The 23,024-nt window shown below is 33.5% G+C and overlaps 2 protein-coding genes and 1 long non-coding RNA gene across 3 annotated transcripts in view; 1 reads left to right on the plus strand and 2 right to left on the minus strand.

Moving 5' to 3' along the window:
• Positions 1-6,693: 6,693 nt before the first annotated feature.
• On the minus strand, positions 6,694-7,299 carry LOC126890684 (uncharacterized). Its single transcript, XM_050659813.1, has one exon. It carries the CDS (start codon positions 7,297-7,299, stop codon positions 6,694-6,696), a length of 606 nt encoding a protein of 201 aa, XP_050515770.1.
• Positions 7,300-10,929: 3,630 nt separating this feature from the next.
• Positions 10,930-23,024, minus strand: part of LOC114325529 (isoleucine--tRNA ligase, cytoplasmic) — a 33,133-nt gene continuing 21,038 nt past the window's right edge. The window contains exons 6-8 of the mRNA XM_050654354.1: positions 19,778-19,935; positions 14,505-16,296; positions 10,930-11,325 (exon numbers count right to left, since the gene is read on the minus strand). Of these exons, the coding sequence (XP_050510311.1) occupies positions 11,049-11,325; positions 14,505-16,296; positions 19,778-19,935 (2,227 nt within the window). The 3' untranslated portion in view covers positions 10,930-11,048. The remainder of the gene's footprint in view (positions 11,326-14,504; positions 16,297-19,777; positions 19,936-23,024) is intronic.
• On the plus strand, positions 11,713-15,347 carry LOC126887178 (uncharacterized). The gene is made up of 2 exons (XR_007698980.1): positions 11,713-11,980; positions 15,169-15,347. It is a non-coding gene; the product is annotated as an uncharacterized LOC126887178 (long non-coding RNA).

The following is a 23,024-nucleotide window of genomic DNA, read 5'->3' on the forward strand; positions in this document are numbered from 1 at the left end:
TTTTCAATGGTTTTTATGATATCTATAGGGACTTATTTTACAAACGGAATATTACCCCAGGTGGATAGAGATAACAACTCACAGTCCCACACCGACAAACCGGTCCGCCTCAAGGATTCTGGGGGAGGCAAACATTCGACTAAACTAAACGTAGGTACATATAACATCAGATCCATGAATGAAGACACTAAACTCCACGAATTAGAAGAAGAACTAACTCATATACAATGGGATGTCATCGGTCTGTCAGAGATAAGAAGAAAAGGAGAACAAAAAATACTATTAAACTCAGGAAACATGCTGTGCTACAAAGGTAATGAAGATAACACCAACAGCGTAGTTGGTTTTATAATAAACAAGAGAATCCTTAGATACATACAATCCACCAAGGGTATATCAGACAGAGTAGCCTACATTATGCTTAAATTAAAAAGAACGTCGTTGAAAATTATACAGGTATACGCACCAACAAGCACATATAAAGATGAAGATATTGAAAACTTCTACGAAGAAATAACACTCGCCGTGGAAGAAAAGAAAACTAAATTGACGCTAATAATTGGAGACTTCAATGCCAAATTAGGGGGAAGAATAGACGAAGACGAACACAGAATAGGACAATATGGATACGGCGAAAGAAATAATAGAGGACATACATTAATGAACTACTTGGAGGAGAGACAACTTTTTGCTATGAACTCGTTTTTTAACAAACAACCGCAAAGAAAGTGGACATGAATAAGTCCCAACGGCAATACTAAAAACGAAATAGATTACATCCTTACAACACAAAAAGCCATCATCAAAGATGTTACAGTACTGAATCGTTTCTCAACCGGTAGTGATCATAGACTTGTCAGAGCCAAACTCAGCATTAATAGCCAATTCGAAACAAAAAAGAAAATGGAAAATAGATCGAAACTAGATATGGGAAAACTTAAGAAAGCAAAAGAGGAATATAAACAAAAAATAAGGGAAAGTATACCGGCCACTAGAGATTTGGAAAACAAAAATATCAATGAAATAAATCAGCTATTAACCGATACATTAGCAAAGGCGGGAAAAGAGGTAGCACAAACAAGAATAAAAAAGGAAAGCTATATATCCCAGGAAACAAAAAACCTCAAGAGCAAAAGAAAAACATTAATAGAACAAGATAAGAGAAACACAGTAGATTACAAAGAGGTAAACAAAGCTATCAGAAGGAACATCAAGGAAAGTCAAAGGAGAGTACAAGAAGAAAAAATAGAAAAAACCATTGAACAAAATAAAAATATGAAGTGCTTAAAACCACAGCTTGGAAGCATACAGATTAATAGTATAAAGAACAAAGAAGGCATAGAGACCAATAATATAGAAGAAATTATACAAATAACACAAGAATATTATAAAAACCTCTACAATATAAAACAGAAACCAGCACAAGAAATCCTTAAGCAACTACAAATAAAAACTGTCAATTCCGACTTACAACTTGAAATCAGTAAGATTGAGATAAAAAGAGCACTCAAGGAGATGAAGCATAATAAATCGCCAGGAAAAGACGGAATAACTGTAGAAATGCTAAAAATGGTGGGAAAACAACTAGAGAAGTTTTGTATACACTTATGAATAAAATATTAATGACAAAACAAATACCCAACACTTGGAACGAAGCAGTAACATTGTTACTATTTAAGAAAGGAGATAAAAAGGATCTAAAGAATTACAGACCCATAACTTTACTAAATGTGATGTAGAAACTATTAACCACGATATTAACAAACAGATTAACAACTAAATTAGATGGATACCAGGCAAGAGAACAAGCCGGATTTAGAAAGAGCTTCAGTACAAGTGACCACCTTTTAACGATGAAGATATTAATCGAAAAATGTAACGAATATCATATCCCGCTATACATGGCATTTATTGACTTCGAAAAAGCATTTGATAGCGTGGAACACTGGGCAGTAAAGAATTCCCTACAAAACAGCAGAATAGACTACAGATATACCGACTTAATTACAAATATATATAATAAGGCAACAACTATTAAGCTAATGAAACAAACGGAGCCTATTAAAATTAACCGAGGAGTAAGACAAGGAGATACCATTTCGCCCAATCTATTCAACCAAGCGCTAGAAGATGTGTTCAAACAACTGCACTGGGATGGCTTGGGTATAAACGGGCAATATCTGAATCACTTACGATATGCTGATGATATTGTATTAATAGCAGAAAGACGTGAAGAATTACAAAGAATGATGGAAGAACTAGATAGAGAATCGACAAAGATAGGACTGAAGAAGAATTACAGTAAAACAAAAACCATGACCAATCAACAAGAAGAACTGGTAATTACAGTGGCACAAACAAGAATAGAACAAGTCAAAGAGTATATATATCTAAGACAAATCACTAGATTAAATAAAGAAAATCAGACCGAAGAAATAAAGAGAAGAATAAGATTGGCCTGGGCATCATTCGGAAAACTGTCTTATATTCTAAAGAACAGAAAATACCCGCAATACCTAAAAACAAGAGTCTTCAATCAATGTATACTCCCTGTTTTAATATATGGCTCTCAGACATGGACGTTTACAAAAGAGAATATGGAAAAAATAGCAAAGACAGAAACAGCCATGGAAATACAAATGCTGAACATTAAACTATCAGACAGGAAAAGAAACGAATGGATTCGTAACAAAACAAAAGTGAAAGATGTCTCTACCCAAGTAGCAAAGCTTAAATGGAAGTTCGCCGGACACACCCTACGGCAGAAGGATGAAAGGTGGACTAAGATGATTATACATTGGAGACCGTGGAACCACAAACGAAAAAGGGGAAGGCCACAGATACGATGGTCAGATGACCTGAAGAAACACACTGGGTCAAAATGGATGCAAATTGCCCAAAATAGAGAGGCATGGAAGAAGGAAGAGGAGGCCTATATCCAAGGATGGATGTTTAGGGCTGATTAGATAGATATATAGGGACTTATTTATTAAACAGTAGATTACATCTTTGAGTCTTACTCTGTCAAATGCTATCAGATATGTAAATGTTGGTCTATTATACTCTAGTGAATTCTCAGTAATTTGCTTTATGACGAACATTGCATCTGTACACGATATTCCACTACGAAAACCCCTTTGTTCTTGTACAACTTTAGTTGTCTAAGTTTTAGGGAAGTATTTAGCGAGTTGATACCTTTGTAGTTTTCTGGTTGCTTGTTATCTCTTTTTTTGAATACATAGTAGAATTAGTTCGCTCGTTCTCCATTCTACCTATTGTATGTAAATAAATAATGAGGTATATAAATCAAAATAATTCTAAAATTATCGTTATCGGGCATTTCTAAAAAGTTGGTTGTTGTGTGGTGGCCCATAAATATATAATACCATACCACGACCACTTTCCACTGTTCTGGTTTTGCTCACATTACTTCTGCTCCCATACATTTTTAGGGCATCCTGTACTTTAATGCAATGAACATAACCTACCTAACATTTATTTGGCATCTGAACATATGTCACGTTGTTGCCATATTTTTTGTATAATGTATACGAATGTTTAAAATATAAAGATGAACTTTTACAAAATTAGATTTTTTGTTATGAGAATTAGATAGGTACCTAGACTTTTACGAAATTATATTATTTGTTATGAGAAGTTGCAATTTTTGAATTTATACAAAGCAGCAATCAGAAATATTTTTTTTAATTTAAATTTAGCTAAATATTGTAAATTATTCGTGGCAGTTCAGCTTTGATACACTAGCGCAGCGGTTCTCAACCACCGTGTCGCGACACACTGGTGTGCCGGAAGAACCTATCAGGTGTGTCGCGAGATTTACGAATACGATATTTTTATTTATATTTTTTTACTTGTTATAATACACCAATAATGCATATTGTTCTTGTTATGTTCTTACGAAATAAAAAATAATATGCTTAATATATTAATCTGTACTTACCTACTAGGCTATTGATTATGTTCAAAATAAGAGAGCTAAAAGGAAGTACAACATTAATGGGATTTTATTGTCTCATATAGTCATTTAAATGGGTGCGTTTTTGAAAAATGGATGAATTAGTCCCTAGACACAGGGTGAATTAGGGTGAGTGCTATGCACTTTTTAAAGACTTCTACAGGAAAATTGTTCCAGATTAAATTTACTATCGAAATATTACATTTTAAAGTCAAAATATTTTTATTTACAAAAATATATTCAAAAGAAAAGCAAAAAACAACACGAAAGAAAGCAATTTTGTTTTTTGCCCCATAACTTTTTTTCACGGGAATATATGTATAGACATTGCTTCAGAAGAAATTAACTTACATTCTTTCTCTTTAAAATTACGTTTAGTAGAAGTCTCTAGGATTTATATTTTCCGAAATAGGATTTTTCAAAATGCGCCGCTCACAGCATTTTTGGACCATTTCCCCATTATTTCGCAAACATTGTTCTGTAACTTTTTTTACGCATTTCTAGGTATATGCAATGGAAATTATTTATTAGAAAGAGGAGTCAATTACCTTTAAAAGGGTCTATTGTATAAGGTTGCTTGACTATTTTGAAGCAAGTTCTGCTTTTTCAAGGTTTTTTACTTTTAATGATTTTTGATATTTTTTATGATTATTTTTTAAATTTCTCATTATGACTTTTTTTTCTTCCACATTTAGGGATATCCATTGTACAATAGAAAACAGCATATTTTCTTTACTTTAAAATGGTGTATTCCAAAAAAATCTAGGACTATTTTTAAACCAGATATCCGCAGGATATCCAAGAGTATCCGTAATTTGAAAAAAATTTAAAATTTTTTATTTTTTTTTTAATTAGAAGAATATAATTGCATATTATATAATTTTTAATTCCAAATAATTTTTCTTAATAATATTTTTCGATATTGTGACATATAAAGGTTTTACTCCTGAGCAAATTAATATTTTTTAACATACCTCGTACACTGTTAATAAAATTTTATATCTGATTATCGCATTTTAGGTTTCAGACTAGGCACAGCATTTTATAAAGAATAACTTTTTTTCATAAAATTAATACTAAAAAAGTTTTCCATATGGTTCCAACTATTGCATGTGTATATGTCACACTTTGAAAAAGCATATCTTGTTTAAAAATAGTCCTAGAATTTTTTTACAGTACACCATTTTAAAGTAAAGAAAATGAGCTTTCCTTTATATTACACAATACATATACCCAAATATACAATAAAAAAAGTTATAATGAGAAATTCAAAAATAATCGTAAAATATATCAAAAATCGTTAAAAGTATAAAATTTTGAAAAACCATATCTTGCTTAAATATAGCCATACGGACTTCTGCGATACAACATTTTAAAGTTAATTGACTTCTCTTTCTACTAAATGCACCATTGCGTATACCTAGAAATGCGTAGAAAAAAGTTACAGAACAATGTTTGCGAAGTAACAAGGAAAATATCCCAAAATCGCTGTGAGTGGCGAAATTTGAAAAATCATATTTTGAAATTGTAAATCACAGGGACTTCTACTGAACGCCGTTTTAAAGAAGAAGGATGGAAGTTTTTTTTTCTGTGACGCAATGCCTATACCTATATCCTCGTGGAAAAAAGTTATGGGACAAAAAACAAACTTTTTATCTTTCATGTTTTTTTTCTTGCTTTTCTTTTGGATATATTTTTGTAAAAAACATGTTCTTGACTTTAAAATGTGATATTTCGATAGTAAATTTAACCTGGTATAATTTTCCTATAGACTTGTTTGCACTAAATGTGCATAGAACTCACCATAATTCGCCCTATGCCTAGGGACTAATTCACCTCTTTCTCAAAAACGCACCAATTTAAATGGTAGCACTCCCCGGTTTTTTCAAATTAGAGGTCCATTGACTATATGAAACCATAAAACCCTGTTAACGTTGTAGTTCCTTTATAAAATACATAATCAATAGCCTCTACCACTAGCAAAAATTTGTACATATAAGGGTGTCGCGAATCTGTAAGGAGTACGTTAGTGCGTCGCTGAGTAAAAAAGGTTGAGAACCGCTGCACTAGCGGATAAATTTGGGAATGGAGCCAGAAACCTCAAAACAAAATTTAAGTTTAGTTTGAAGTAGTGTATTATTTTGTTTATCTTCATCTTTTTAATTTATCAGTTTATCTTCTTTTTATAACAATTTTAATTAACTTGGGTTTAAAGACATTTATCCTCTTTTGCGCTTTTTGTATCCATTATTTACACGGATATTTTAGTATTTGCTTTTTAAAATTGTTTACTGTTTTGACGTTTCAAAACTATTTTTTTAATGTAATTGCTTGTTATGGGATAGTATGAAATAATTGATGATATGGCAACATTGACATAGGTTAAGCTTACATCTAACATCCAATGTCAAAATATGTCAATTGTGCCAAATAAATCTTAGGTTATGTTCACATTAAACTACGGGATGCTCCGTTTTTACCATCGTCGATAATCCTTTAAAACTTCCCCTTTAAAACTTTTGTATTTTGTCACTTGTGTTGTTATCTACTTCATCGATCAAAAAAGTATTGGTTTTGATATTAATTAAAAAACATAAGGAGAACACAAGTCGTATATATTTTTTAGATCTTAATACACAATAAATTATTATCAAAATAAGAAAAACTGTATATCACCACTTTCGACATAACTACAAACGGGTCCAGATTGATCTTCTTTATGCCTTTTTAGCCCAAAGTTTTAACACATCCTGATAAACATACTTCGTTGGGTTTCCTACGGGATTTTCTAAGATGATAGTTCCTTTCACAGCCTTTTCCTCAAAGTTTAAAAACTTACAGAAAGGTGCCGATGATCCACTAGGCAACTCTGGCTTTTGCTCTACCGGTACCACAAAAACAACTTGACTGCTTAACTTATCGATGTTTTGTCCGTTAACAGGAGATCCATCCTTTAAAACCAAACTGAATTTGTCGACGTTAAACAGCCGAGAGGCTTCCTCTTTTAGGTTTTCCGAACTTAAAGATTTACTTCCAGCTTCTAACAAAACTAATCCTTTTGTAGCATCTTTACAGTACTTCGATTTTAGTCCTACTAATTGAAGGTTTACCCATTTAACAACAGGCAGCTGAATATTACTGTTTTTAGTCAAAAGTATTTGAATGTCAAAGTCTTTTAACTTTTGTTTTTCTTCTATGATAGTTTCATCTGAAGCTTTTTTGCTTTGGAGACATTTAAATGGTGTTTTGAGTGTATTTTCTATAAACTCAGTATATTCTGTAGCAACTCTACTTAAGGGGAGGGTATGGCTTGAAATTAACATATCAAGCACATTTTTGTGAATTGTTTTCGAAGCTATGGTAGAATTATTTTATTTTTAAATTAAATAAACATATTAAGTACAATTCAAAGACTATTTAAGAAAAAATTCAATCCAAAATATTGAAAAATAAGCCATATTGGCGACAAATTTTGGCAGGCAGCTCAAAAAAATGAATTTTGCGGTGGACATCAGAACTCATCACTGGATCATACGAAACAAAAAATTCAAAAAGATTTAATTAGCTTATGAGTTTCGCGAAATCAAAAATACGAAATTTTTGATAAAAATTTTGTGAAAACGCAACAGATTTAATATTGTTGAACAAAAAATAAGCACAAAACGAAAAATATCTCGACGTTGTTCAATAGATCAGTCAAGTAGTTTTTCAGTTACAATGTCCACCGCATTTGAAAAAGCAGTTTTGAGAAAAATACGTTTAAAGTTTTGACAACTGCATCTTCATCTTCTTATTTGTCTGCCAAATCGTAAAGTGATGAACATTGAAATATGTTTTTTGAATTGAGGAGTAATCTACAAAAGAGAAGGCGAACAGTTGTTTAACGTTTCTCACTACGCTCAAGCGTGCTGGCGCCAAGCCGCGTCAACGCGAGTCGAAGGTAGGGATATTCAACACCCTGTATCTCTGGTAATTTTACTCCGATTGTTTTGAAATTTTCAGAGAGTATTCTTGAACGTATGCACTTTTATTTGAAATAATAAAAAAATTAAATATTTCAAACCATACCCCCCCTTAAGTCACCGTTATATCATAATGTTTTATAAAATACCGCAATTTCGTCAGTGGGAACCAAATGTGACTTCTTTCTTAGTTTCTGTACTCTATTGATAATTTCTCTTGCGGTGCCTTCGTCTTGCATAGACGAATCCAGGGTAACGTCCATTAACACCAGAACATCGTTATCGCTATTTACTTCATACTGGTCGCTATTTAAACTCTCGGATTTAAATATTAATCTAACTTCAGAAATGTCAATGAGTTGTCCAGCGATATCTCGATGTCATTTTTCCACCATTTCGTTAATTTCAGCATCAGTTAACAGCTCAAGTCATTGTGTCACAGCCTTGAACTTTTGCTTCAGTCTTGCACCCAGCACTTTATGATCAGGTTCAGCTCTAAGAGTGATGCCAAACTTACTTTTATCAGTGTTTGTGCTTATTTTCCTTACATTTATTTCTAATAAAATGTAGCTTTGCAATCGTATAATGGCATCTAAATACTGTTGATCTCGGTGTACTACGATGATTTCTGGCAAAGGATACTTTATTGGTATTGTTTTTCTGTCCCTGATTACTCTTCCCAATTCTATCACACTCTACATACGAGTATACGAGCAACAACTCATTTCACCAACAGCTCAACATTTTATATAAACATAATTATACAGCATCAATGTTAATAGAAATCATTAAACTTTTGAAGAATTGCTACTCTAATTAATTTACTGGTAGAATTTGTAGATTTGAAGTATCTAGTGTGTTTCAAACGAAAAACCAAAATTTTTCTTAGAGAAAAAACTTACTTTTCGTGCAGTAATATTTTATGCAGTGGCGGCTCGTATCACTTTAAGTAGGTAGTGCCAGAATTCGGGCAGCTGCCTAAATTTTTAGTGACTGGTTCACAATATTGTCAAAAAAGGTATAAAATAGGAATTAAAAAAAAATAGGTACGGATACTTTTACATTATATAGGTATAATACCATTTCTGGGGTGTCAAGAAATTTAAACATTTAGGGCCGGTTGTTCGAACGCTAATCAAGAAGTTGATTATAATCAATCATTTATTGTAATCAATTTTCTTGATGAGAATCAAATCGCGACATGAAAAATACATGTAAAACACTAATCAGTTATTGATTGTAGGTAAAACAGTAATTCAAATATAGCCGCAGCTCTTAAATTATTAAAAATTGCTTATTATTATTATTGATTTGTAAGTAAAAACAAGAAATTAACATCAGAAAGAGTTTAATTATGTTTTATTTTAAATTAAAACCAAAATAATAAAATAAATCAGTCAACATAACCTCAAAATGCAACATCTGTCAGAAGTACGCTTAATCAAATATAATTGTAATTAAATATTTGATAATGATCAGTTTTGATTAGCGTTCGAACAACCGGCCCTAAAAATGCATTCAGTGATTGATTTGACATCATGTCCGTCCAACAAGTAAAATCTCCAAAATCTCTCAACTTATCGCCCTTTACACAAATATCGGACAACTATAACTAACTGAAATTCACCAGCGCCGCGACGTCTGTCGTTTCATCGGCAATCACTGCAACACAAAGATAATTTTCAATTTCTTTCCTTATTTCCTCGTTATAAACATCTAAGATGCACTGAAGGAGTTTATTTTGTGTTGTTTTGAGGTACATGCTTTTAAAGATTTGGAACTTTGAATATGAACCTAAGTCGTTGTCTAATTCGGCTAACATTGAACAGTTCCATAAAGATGCCTCTATTTTCTGAATTTTCCTTTTCGTCGTGATTTCTCAAAACTAACTCGAAAGCTCCACAAAACTATATAGATATAATTTTTAATTTGATTCAAAACATATCGATTCTTTATCCAGTTCTTGTTATTGTGTTTAATTAGACTATCACGATAAGCTGAATTTAACTCGGGTTTTATTAAAAATTAAAAAATTTTAAATTACTTAAAAATATAATAGTTTATAATTAAAAGTTCAATCATTAAAAATGTAATAATTATAAATACAAAAACGAGCGAGCGAGCGCGTAAAAAAACTCGAAAATATAATGTACTACCTTGTACGAGAATTATTTGGATCTACGATCCACTATTCACTGAGGAGCATAGTAAAAAATATTAGATCTTCCTTGTCGACTTTGTCGAGCCAGGCACGAATAGTCGCATTTAAACGTGTATGAAAAGTACAATATAGCTCTATCTCTGTCACTTACATAGAATGCCCGTAAAATCTTTCTCTTTTCAGCTGAGCCATCTAAGCTTTCGGCACGGGGCACGATGCGATCATTCCTTCCACTGTGAGTGGCGAGGGTTGTACTACACTGCACAGTTGCCAGATTTTATATAATTTATAAAGAAAAAAGAAATACGCACAAAAAATGAACGGGAATTAAAACGGTTTAAAGATAAAAAATAAGGCAGTGCCATGGCTCCATGGCACTACCTCACCGGCCGCCACTGATTTTATGTTCAGAGATAAAGCCTACTATGTAATTTAAATGCTCAGTAGATGTTTTTTCTTAAGTGTTCGTGTTCCCAATCGGTGTTCCACTTGCCATTTTTATTCTTGCAGTGTTGAATTTGCCTAACCTAACCAAAACCATCCAAAACGAGACAAAAATTACTTCTTTTTTTGACGAATTCTTCGCACAGAACACTTATTTCACTTTGCAGTGCGGTGTTGCCACCTCCTCCTGAGCGCGTCAAATAGAAGTTGGCGTTTTCGATTTACACTGATTACGATGTGAGTTACGGAATGCCGATCTAAACATGAAAACGACGCGATAAATATCCAACATTCCGATTTCGGGTAATTACAATAATTCGATTTAATAATTTCTATTTGATTTGTTAAAAGTTACAGAATGGGGCTGATTAAATAAAAAATACATAAAGAGAACACAAGTCGTATATATTTTTTTAGATCTTAATACACAATAAATTATCAAAATAAGAAAAACTGGATATCACCACTTTCGACATAACTAAAAACAGGCCCAGATTAACCTTCTTTATGCCTTTTTAGTCCAAAGTTTTAACACGTCTTGATAAACATATTTCGTTGGGTTTCCTACGGGATTTTCTAAGATGATAGTTCCTTTCACACCTTTTTCCTCAAAGTTTAAAAACTTACAGAAAGGTGCCGATGATCCACTAGGCAACTCTGGCTTTTGGTCTACCGGTACCACAAAAACAACTTGACTGCTTAACTTATCGATGTTTTGTCCATTAACAGGAGATCCATCCTTTAAAACCAAACTGAATTTGTCGACGTTAAACAGCCGAGAGGTTTCTTCTTTTAGGTTTTCCGAACTTAAAGATTTACTTCCAGCTTCTAACAAAACTAATCCTTTTGTAGCATCTTTACAATACTTCGATTTTAGTCCTACTAATTCAAGGTTTACCCATTTAACAACAGGCAGCTGAATATTACTGTTTTTAGTCAAAAGTATTTGAATGTCAAACTTTTGTTTTTCTTCTATGATAGTTTCATCTGAAGCTTTTTTGCTTTGGAGACATTTAAATGGTGTTTTGAGTGTATTTTCTATAAACTCGGTATATTCTGTAGCAACTCTACTTAACTCACCAGATGTTTTATAAAATACCGCAATTTCGTCAGTGGGAACCAAATGTGCCTTCTTTCTTAGTTTCTGTACTCTATTAATAATTTCTCTTGCGGTGCCTTCGTCCTGCATAGACGAATCCGGGGTAACGTCCATTAACACCAGAACATCGTTATCGCTATTTACTTCATACTGGTCGCTATTTAAACTCTCGGATTTAAATATTAATCTAACTTCAGAAATGTCAATGCGTTGTCCAGCGATATCCCGATGTCCTTTTTCCACCATTTCGTTAATTTCAGCATCAGTTAACGACTTAAGTCCTTGTGTCACAGCCTTGAACTCTTGCTTCAGTCTAGCACCCAGCACTTTATGATCAGGTTCAGCTCTAAGAGTGATGCCAAACTTACTTTTATCAGTGTTTGTGCTTATTTTCCTTACATTTATTTCTGATAAAATGTAGCTTTGCAATCGTATAATGGCATCTAAATACTGTTGATCCCGGTGTACTACGATGATTTCTGGCAAAAGATACTTTATTGGTATTGTTTTTCTGTCCCTGATTACTCTTCCCAATTCTACCACACTCTACATACGAGCAACAACTCATTTCACCAACAGCTCAACATTTTATATAAACATATATATACAGCATCAATTTTAATAGAAATCATTAAACTTTTGAAGAATTGCTACTCTAATTAATTTACTGGTAGAATTTGTAGATTTGAAGTATCTACATAGTGTGTTTCAAACGAAAAACCAAAATTTTTCTTAGAGAAAAAACTTACTTTTCGTGCAGTAATATTTTATGCAGTGGTGGCTCGTATCACTTTAAGTAGGTAGTGCCAGAATTCGGGCAGCTGCCTAAATTTTTAGTGACGGGTTCACGATATTGTCAAAAAAGGTATAAAATAGAAATTAAAAAAAATAGGTACGGATACTTTTACATTATATAGGTATAATACCATTTCTGGGGTGTCACGAAATTTAAACATTTAAAATGCATTCAGTGATTGATTTGACATCATGTCCGTTCAACAAGTAAAATCTCCAAAATCTCTCAACTTATCGCCCTTTACACAAATATCGGACAACTATAACTAACTGAAATTCACCAGCGGCGCGACGTCTGTCGTTTCATCGGCAATCACTGCAACACAAAGATAATTTTCAATTTCTTTCCTTATTTCCTCGTTATAAACATCTAAGATGCACTGAAGGAGTTTATTTTGTGTTGTTTTGAGGTACATGCTTTTAAAGATTTGGAACTTTGAATATGAACCTAAGTCGTTGTATAATTCGGCTAACATTGAACAGTTCCATAAAGATGCCTCTATTTTCTGAATTTTCCTTTTCGTCGTGATTTCTCAAAACTAACTCGAAAGCTCCACAAAACTATATAGATATAATTTTTAATTTGATTCAAAATATATCGATTCTTTATCCACTTCTTGTTATTGTGTTTAATTAGACTATCACGATAAGCTGAATTTAACTCGGGTTTTATTAAAAATTAAAAAATTTTAAATTACTTAAAAATATAATAGTTTATAATTAAAAGTTCAATCATTAAAAATGTAATAATTATAAATACAAAAACGAGCGAGCGAGCGCGTAAAAAAACTCGAAAATATAATTTACTACCCTGTACGAGAATTATTTGGATCTACGATCCACTATTCACTATGAGGAGCATAGTAAAAAATATTAGATCTTCCTTGTCGACTTTGTCCAGCCAGGCACGAATAGTCGCATTTAAACGTGTATGAAAAGTGCAATATAGCTCTATCTCTGTCACTTACATAGAATGCCCGTAAAATCTTTCCCTTTTCAGCTGAGCCATCTAAGCTTTCGGCACGGGGCACGATGCGATCATTCCTTCCACTGTGAGTGGCGAGGGTTGCTACAATGTAGAGTTGTAGAGTGGCTACACTGCACAGTTGCCAGATTTTATATAATTTATATAGAAAAAAGAAATACGCACAAAAAATGAACGGGAATTAAAACGGTTTAAAGATAAAAAAAATAAGGCAGTGCCATGGCTCCATGGCACTACCTCACCGGCCGCCACTGATTTTATGTTCAGAGATAAAGCCTACTATGTAATTTAAATGCTCAGTAGATGTTTTTTCTTAAGTGTTCGTGTTCCCAATCGGTGTTCCACTTGCCATTTTTATTCTTGCAGTGTTGAATTTGCCTAACCTAACCAAAACCATCCAAAACGAGACAAAAATTACTTCTTTTTTTGACGAATTCTTCGCACAGAACACTTATTTCACTTTGCAGTGCGGTGTTGCCACCTCCTCCTAAGCGCGTCAAATAGAAGTTGGCGTTTTCGATTTACACTGATTACGATGTGAGTTACGGAATGCCGATCTAAACATGAAAACGACGCGATAAATATCCAACATTCCGATTTCGGGTAATTACAATAATTCGATTTAATAATTTCTATTTGATTTGTTAAAAGTTACAGAATGGGGCTGATTAAATAAAAAATACATAAAGAGAACACAAGTCGTATATATTTTTTTAGATCTTAATACACAATAAATTATCAAAATAAGAAAAACTGGATATCACCACTTTCGACATAACTAAAAACAGGCCCAGATTAACCTTCTTTATGCCTTTTTAGCCCAAAGTTTTAACACGTCTTGATAAACATACTTCGTTGGGTTTCCTACGGGATTTTCTAAGATGATAGTTCCTTTCACACCCTTTTCCTCAAAGTTTAAAAACTTACAGAAAGGTGCCGATGATCCACTAGGCAACTCTGGCTTTTGGTCTACCGGTACCACAAAAACAACTTGACTGCTTAACTTATCGATGTTTTGTCCGTTAACAGGAAATCCATCCTTTAAAACCAAACTGAATTTGTCGATGTTAAACAGCCGAGAGGCTTCTTCTTTTAGGTTTTCCGAACTTAAAGATTTACTTCCAGCTTCTAACAAAACTAATCCTTTTGTAGCATCTTTACAGTACTTCGATTTTAGTCCTACTAATTGAAGGTTTACCCATTTAACAACAGGCAGCTGAATATTACTGTTTTTAGTCAAAAGTATTTGAATGTCAAAGTCTTTTAACTTTTGTTTTTCTTCTATGATAGTTTCATCTGAAGCTTTTTTGCTTTGGAGACATTTAAATGGTGTTTTGAGTGTATTTTCTATAAACTCAGTATATTCTGTAGCAACTCGACTTAAGTCACCAGATGTTTTATAAAATACCGCAATTTCGTCAGTGGGAACCAAATGTGCCTTCTTTCTTAGTTTCTGTACTCTATTAATAATTTCTCTTGCGATGCCTTCGTCTTGCATAGACGAATCCGGGGTAACGTCCATTAACACCAGAACATCGTTATCGCTATTTACTTCATACTGGTCGCTATTTAAACTCTCGGATTTAAATATTAATCTAACTTCAGAAATGTCAATGCGTTGACCAGCTATATCCCGATGTCCTTTTTCCACCATTTCGTTAATTTCAGCATCAGTTAACGACTTAAGTCCTTGTGTCACAGCCTTAAACTCTTGCTTCAGTCTAGCACCCAGCACTTTATGATCAGGTTCAGCTCTCAGAGTGATGCCAAATTTACTTTTATCAGTAGTTGTGCTTATTTTCCTTACATTTAATTCTGATAAAATATAGCCTTGCAATTGTATAATGTCATCTAAATACTGTTGATCTCGATGTACTACGATTATTTCTGGTAAGGGATACTTTATTGGTATTGTTTTTCTGTCCCTGATTACTCTTCCCAGTTCTATCACACTCTGCATACGAGCAACAGCTCGTTCTATATCTACATGTATTAAAGTTTGATTCGGTTGTGGTAACATTAAATAGTGGATGCTGTCCGCTTTGGTATCTAGTAGTTGCTTCAAATACTGATACATAGTTTCGGTGAGGAACGGTGAGAAAGGTGCCATCATCTTGATTATATTAAGAAGGATATTAAACAAAGTCGTAAGAGCTGCGTAGCAGTCTTCCTCGCCGTTTTCTCCTTTTAGACGTTTCCTGTTCATTCTAACGTACCAGTTGGTAAGATAGTCAAAGAATTTTGTTAATCGTGGAATAACATTGTACAAATGATACAACTCCATTTCCTTTCTGATGTAAAGAAGCAGAGATTGGGTAAATGATAATACCCATTTGTCCATTATATTGTCGCTTTTAACATTATTTTCGTCGTATACGAAATCTTTATTGTAATTTTGAACGTATATCTCAATGTTTTGAAGCAGAAACCTAAAAGCATTGTACCACGGCAAAAATACGTCTTTTATAACATCTCTCACACCTTCTTCTTTAAACCGTAAATTTTCAGCTCTAACTACTGGAGAATTGATTAAATACAATCTTAAAGCATCAGCACCGAATTTATTAACTATATCCATCGGATCTGGATAGTTCTTCTTGCTTTTGGACATTTTAAACCCATCTGCAGCCAAAACTAATCCATTGCAAACTAAATTTTTGAACGGAGCCTTGCCAAAGAGAGCTGTGGATATTACGGTAAGAGTGTAGAACCATCCTCTCGTTTGATCGATACCTTCTGCTATAAAGTTAGCTGGGAAATTGTCTTCAAATTCTTTTACATTTTCAAACGGATAATGAACTTGGGCGTAAGGCATGGAGCCAGATTCAAACCAACAATCAAAAACTTCGGATATTCTTTTTAATGGAGGGTTTCCTAGAATAAAATAAAATAATTAGTGATATGTTACTTAGTATACAAAGGCACCTGAACTAAAAGCAACTGAACTACGGCACCTGTACATTGTTTTATGATATTTAAGTGACACAATCATTCAAGATGGTGGACTTATTTTGTAAAATTATTTTAAATAACGTGTTATTCAAAATTATTGTCACCATAGGTGGCTCTAAACGACAGATATAGCTATACAGTGCATGTCTATTCTTAATTCAGATATACTTTTCAGTTTACGTCAACTTTGCAGTGTACGTCAACTTAACAAGAAAAGTTAGGTTATGTAGAGATTTTGGTGGCGGACATATACAGCATCTTGTTTAATTTTATTTATTATTGTTACCATCATCATTCTCTTTGCCTTATCCCTATGCAGGGTCGGCTTCCCTAATTGCATTTCTCCACACCATTCTGTCTTGGGTCATATCAATGTTAATCCCCTTTACCAACATGTCCTGCCTTATCGTCTCCCCCCAGGTCTTGTTTGGTCTTCCTCTCCTACTCCTTCCAGGAATCTGCACTTCAGCTATTCTTCGTATTGAGTGATTAACGTCTCGACGTTGAACATGACTAAACCATCTTAACCTATGCTCTCATTTTGGCATCAATTGGTGCCACACCTAGACTTCCCCTAATATACTCATTTTTAATTTTATCCTTTCTTGTCACTCCACTCATCCATCTAAGCATTCTCATTTCCGCCACATGCATTCGTTGTTCCTCTTTCTTTTTCACTGCCCAACATTCAGTTCCGTACATCATAGCCGGTCTTATGGCTGTTTTATAGAATTTTCCCTTCAGCTTCATTGGAATTTTTCTGTCACACAACACACCACTCGCTTCTTTCCACTTCATCCATCCAACCCTAATTCTACTGCATGCATCTCCATCTATCTCTCCATTACTCTGTAATACCGATCCTAGGTACTTAAAACTATTGCTTTTCACAATCATTTCACCATCCAAAGATACCATTTTATTTGTAGTAACTCCATCTTTAAATGAACAATCCAAATACTCTGTTTTTGTCCTACTAAGTTTTAAACAAAATCCACAAGGAAACGAAAATATTTTTCCTGTAGTTGGCTGTATACCATCAATCACAAAAATTGGAAAAATCCTTTGTAAAAGGTATAAAATTTTATTAAAATCCCTTTAAAGGGCTACATCACAACAACACGTTTTCGATTTTATAAAAAAATCATCATCAGATAGACTGGATGCTAGCTGTGTCACCAAAGAAAAATATTCGGGTAAAATCCCTTTAAATATAACATGGATGCATTAAAAGTGCATACTTTAATAAAATGCCTTATGATGGTCACATGACAACTAGGAAGATGCCCTAAGGTAATGAATTGAATTTCCCAACACGTGGGATGCAAATTGAGTTGTTTACATTCCAATGACTTAATGGCAACTCAATTGCCATTGATTTTTTATGTTTTATAATGTTGATCAAAATTAACTGATAAACCAACGATATAAATTCAAATCAAAACAAGACATACGTAATTTTTTGCACGGCTAGCTTTGATTCCAATAATTGTGGATCGCTCGTTATGTTCATATGGCAAGTAACATTCCATTTGAAAAAAACCTATATCACTTTGTGTATTTCTAGATTTCTGTGCCATTCCAAAACACGATCGTTGCATATCCAATTGCGACTGTGTAAAATAAAAGTATGGACTAACTTTATATGGTAAAAGGTCTGTATGGTCTTTAGTTTTATGGAAACGCTCGAACAGGTCAATTTATTTTTCCAGTTTTAAACATTGTAACTTGTCTTGGTAAGTCACGGTCTTCCTCTTGCTCGTTGTTCTATCGGCCCTCTTCGGTCAAAAACTTTTCTGACTATATTTCTGATTACATGCCTTATCCATCTAAGGCGAGCTACCTTAATGAATTTTACGTCAGGTTCTCCAAAACTTCTATACAACTCAAAGTTGTAACGTCTGCGCCACAAACCTTATCTTTTATCCATCCATATATTCTTCTTAGGATTTTTCGCTGGATACGTTTGAGCAGTTCTTGGTCATTCTGTGTACGTGACCAAGTTTCTGAACCATATGTTAGCACTGGTGTTATTAGTGTTTTAAAGACAGTCAATTTAATTTTTCTAGGTAGTTTTGAGGCCATCTGTTTTCATAAGCCATAGTAACAATGATTGGCAAGCACTATTCTTCTTTAATTTCTTCACTGACATTGTTATCTTTATTTAGCAGCGAGCCTAGGTATATGAAGGTGTCGACACCTTCCAGTTCTAGGTCGTTAACAATTATTCTTGTAGGTGTCGGGTTGCTTGACCTAGTGCAACACGTATATTTGGTCTTTTGAACATTTATATTTAGTCCCATTCTCTGTGCAGATGCTCTTCATCATCATCACTGGATCGACAGCCCTTTCTGGGTCTTGGCCTGTTCCAGGATTCTTCTCCACTCTGATCTGTTTCGTGCATTTTTTCTCCAGTTTTTTATTTTTAAAGTTATTATATCATTTTCTATTTGTTCTAAATATCTCAGCTTCGGTCTTCCTCTTGTTCTTTTTCCTACTGGCATCTGTTTGAATATTTTGTTTGGTATTTCGCCTTCTTCCATTCTTTCTACATGTCCCATCCAACGCAGCCGTCTTATTTTAATGAATGTTATGATATCCGGATCCTGGTATATTTTGTATAGTTCAAAGTTGTACCTTCTTCGCCAAATTCCGTTTTCTTTTGTGCCCTTATATATGTGTCGCAAGATTTTTCTTTCAAAAGTGGCTAGCAATGTTTCCTCTCTTTTAGTGAGTGTCCAGGTTTCTGAGCCGTATGTGAGTACCGGTCTTATTAAGGTTTTGTATATTTGGCATTTTGTTTTCCTTGCGACGTTATCTGATCTTAGTTGCCGAATTAAGCCATGGTAACTTTTATTGGCAATAAATATTCGCCTCTTCACTTCCTCTGCTACGTTATTATCAGACGTGACTAGGGATCCCAAGTATGTAAAGTTTTTTACCCCCTCAATGTTGTATTCTCCTATTGTTATATTTTGTGGCTGCCTTATTTCTGTGTTTTTACTTACTTACCTGCATATATTTTGTTTTGTTCGTGCAGATGCTCTTAACGACCGAAATACTTCAGTCAGAGATTGTGGACTTACCTATGATGTCTATGTCATCTGAGTATTCATAAAACTATAAATAATGCTTATTTGACATGTACTAAATTTGATTTTTTTCTGAAAGCGTCAATGTTACCAATCAATAAATGTCAATCTTTGCAGTTGGTAGTGTGATAATTTTGAGCCAGAGTAAAAAACTCAATAAATGATTATATGAATTGAAGAAAATATATATGTATCAGCAAAAACTTCAAAAAGGAATGTGGCTTAAAACAACCAAACTGAAGATATGTTATAATGAAATATGTACTCAGATAAAGTATGATTAGTAGAGTTTATACTATTTGTAGTATTACCTGGTATACGACTTGGAATTTCAATGGTGTCCACAGTTTCCCTGTGCAAATCGGCAACTTTCTTTCCACTAAGTTCTTCCAATTCAGCTATACTGCCAATGCAAACAACTTCACTGCCATCAGCAGACATCCAGATGGGAATGGGTGTACCCCAATATCTGTATTAAAATTAAACAATAAAAAAATTAACATTTGTATAAAGTTATAAGAAGCATTTTGTCAACCAATATAAAAACTTTATTGCTTTTATTCATATTATCAGTGATAGCCTTTGAATATATATTTTGAAGTTATATTGAGGCTTCTTGAGGCTCTGAAGATTCCTGGAGAGGAATTTCCAGCCAACCCATATATCCTTCTTGAATTTAAAGGTACGAGTATGAGAAGAGAAAAAGGAAATTAACTCCATATAACTTTCCTATACAGTTGTACGGAGTTAAGTCGTGGACTCTCACAGATGCCACCTGCAAGAAAATTGAGGCTTTCGAAATGTGGCTTTATCGTCCAATTCTGAAGATATCTTATACAAACAATGTTACTAATCAGGGTGTTCTGTTGATAATGCAAAAAGAGAAAGAGTTGTTGACCACAATAAAAACAGCCAAAATCGAATACCTAGGTCAAATTATGAGTAACAGCGAGAGATATGGACCGCTGTAACTAATCTTGCAGGGAAAAGTAGAAAGAAAACGGGGACCAGGAAGGCGAAAGATTTCCTGGCTGAAAAATCTATGTACCTACATGGTTCATCACAACAACCACAAATCTTTTCAGAGCAGCAGTGTGCAAAGTGCAGATTGCCATGATGGTCGCCAACATCCGAAACGGATAGGGACTATAAGAAGAACTCAATATTGTCTTCAACTCTAAAAAGAGAAAATTCTCTTTTAGGTCGTGGTGAAATAACGCTTCACCCTATACAAATAATGTTCGCTTTTTCAACAGCGTTAACTTAATTTAATCTAATATTTTCTAAAGGGTTCTATTTGTTTATAAGCCAAAACATTGTTTCTTTATAACATTCCTGAGACCGCTCAAATAGTCCAATTTCAATTCTGTAAAGTATGTTGAATAGGTATAGGTATAGTGCTTTTATATACGAAAATCAGTTAATCTGGTGTATAATCTTTCTAATTATTATTTCGACCGAAATTTTTATAAGCAAAACGCTAGGACAGTTCGATTTTTAAACTAATCATAGTATATTATAGCAACAACGTTTCGAACTTTACGCGATTCCTCTTCAGGTGACAGACATAACTTTGATTTTTTTAAATGGGAAAGTACATCATGTGACACCTCACTTAAAACCTTTTACAATACTGATTACAAAAATGTATAATACTTTACTCCTATTTGAGAGCGTAGCCGCAAAATTTCGGTCGAAATATTTTAAAATGCATTTATTTTTTTCGAATTCTGAGAAAACGAATAGTATTTTTGAAAAATTTAAACGCATAATAAAAGATTAGATTATTACGAAGGGCTGAAAGTCCCTTAGACTAAACAAAACTTTATTTTGAATGATATATTTGAAATTAAATATTAGACTAAATTTTCTCTTTTTTCACCCCTGTGACATATTAAAATAAACATTATAGAAGTTCTTAGGGACTCTTTACTCTCGATAATACCGTAATATTTCATTCTGCGTTTAAATTTTTCAAAAATACTTATTAGTTTTCTCAGGATTCGAAAAAAATGAATGTATTTAAAAATAATTCGACCGAAATTTTGCGCGTACTCTCTCAAATAGGAGTAAAGTATTATACATTTTTCAAATCAGTATTTTGAGAGCTTTTAAATGAGGTGTCACATGAAGTACTTTCCCATTTAAAAAATCAAAGTTATGGCTGTCACCTGAAGAGGGATCGCGTAAAGTTCGAAACGTTGATGCTATAATATACTATGGTTAGTTTAAAAATCGACCAGTCCGAGCGTTTTGCTTATATTCTTAAAATAAACAAGTAAACGGGGGGGGGGGGGTAACACTTATTCCACCGCACTGTATAATCTACTATAAAAAATCTTTCATGTCATCAATTTATTTAATTATTGGTAAATAATTACTTCCCTAAAATTTTAATTGAAAATTGCAGATTTTTTTGGAAAATCTCGGATTTTCCGAATAAAATTTTTGTTGAAGGAAATCGGAAAAAAATAACTTCGTGCAGAACTAAATTACGGTGAATTTTTATTCGAGTGTTTTTGGTTTAAAGAAAAAATCTTAGGAGTTACAGAGCACCAACTGAAAAAAAAGAAGATTTAGGAGTGCTAATTTATTTATAAATAAAATAACACACTTTCATATTACTAATACATATATGCAATCTTAAGATTCGATTTTAGCAATAAAATATGGCAAATAACTTTTCCCCAAAATGGCATTTTTTCGATAATTTTCGCAGACTATCAACAAATGTTTCGCTGGTTGCGTAGCCAATAAATCCAATAAACCGGAGCGCCAACCCAAATTCTGAGCAGTGTCAACATGATAACGTTAATATCCCCAGTTGTAACTAATATCGAAATGAATAAGAATCGTTATAAATTGCGACCATCATGGCGGACTCGAAATTAAATAGCGACGTCGAAATAAACTAGAATCAGGCCCCAGGTCGGAATTCAGAATCCCTGGTAACAATCTATTGTCTGAGCTTTTTACAATTTATAAAGCAAACAGACCGACAAATAGCGGGCGTGGGAGAATCTATAATTTGCATTTATCACCAACAGAATTCTGCATCCTTAGTACTCAAATATGAGTAAAATGAAATAATGAAAGACAGCATTAGTTTTAATTCGATTCAGAGTTCACAAGCATCAGTTGACATATTTTAAAAAATTGAACAAACACATAAGCAGAAGCAGGATTTTAAGTTGCATACGAGAATATTTAATTATGTAATACAAGCAGTAAGTAATAAGAAAAGACAAACGTATTTTACTCTATTTTTGTCATACAGTAAATAACAAAGCAATGAAATACTCTAAAAGCAGCGCTGCATGCTGCATTTCTAGCTTTCGTTCCGTACGCGGACCCATAGGCCATGATCGTATTTCTACGTTGGTATTCGGAGTCATGTCGGCAGATAATCTGATTTCAAATTTGCTTCTCCTCAACCTATGTAAAAATCACCGGGGTTACACGCAGAGTGGCGAGTTCAAATTTCGGGCATATCTATCGCTTATAAGCAATTTTGTCAACTGCATACAAGGAGTTGTTTTCGTGAATTTAAATGGGATT

This window comes from Diabrotica virgifera, chromosome 1, assembly GCF_917563875.1.
Source record: "Diabrotica virgifera virgifera chromosome 1, PGI_DIABVI_V3a".
NCBI classification, from domain to species: domain Eukaryota; kingdom Metazoa; phylum Arthropoda; class Insecta; order Coleoptera; family Chrysomelidae; genus Diabrotica; species Diabrotica virgifera.

What these genes read in the sequence shown, in the direction of transcription:
- LOC126890684 (XM_050659813.1), bottom strand. Translation starts at nt 7,299, where the DNA reads ATGTTAATTTCAAGCCATACCCTCCCCTTAAGTAGAGTTGCTACAGAA.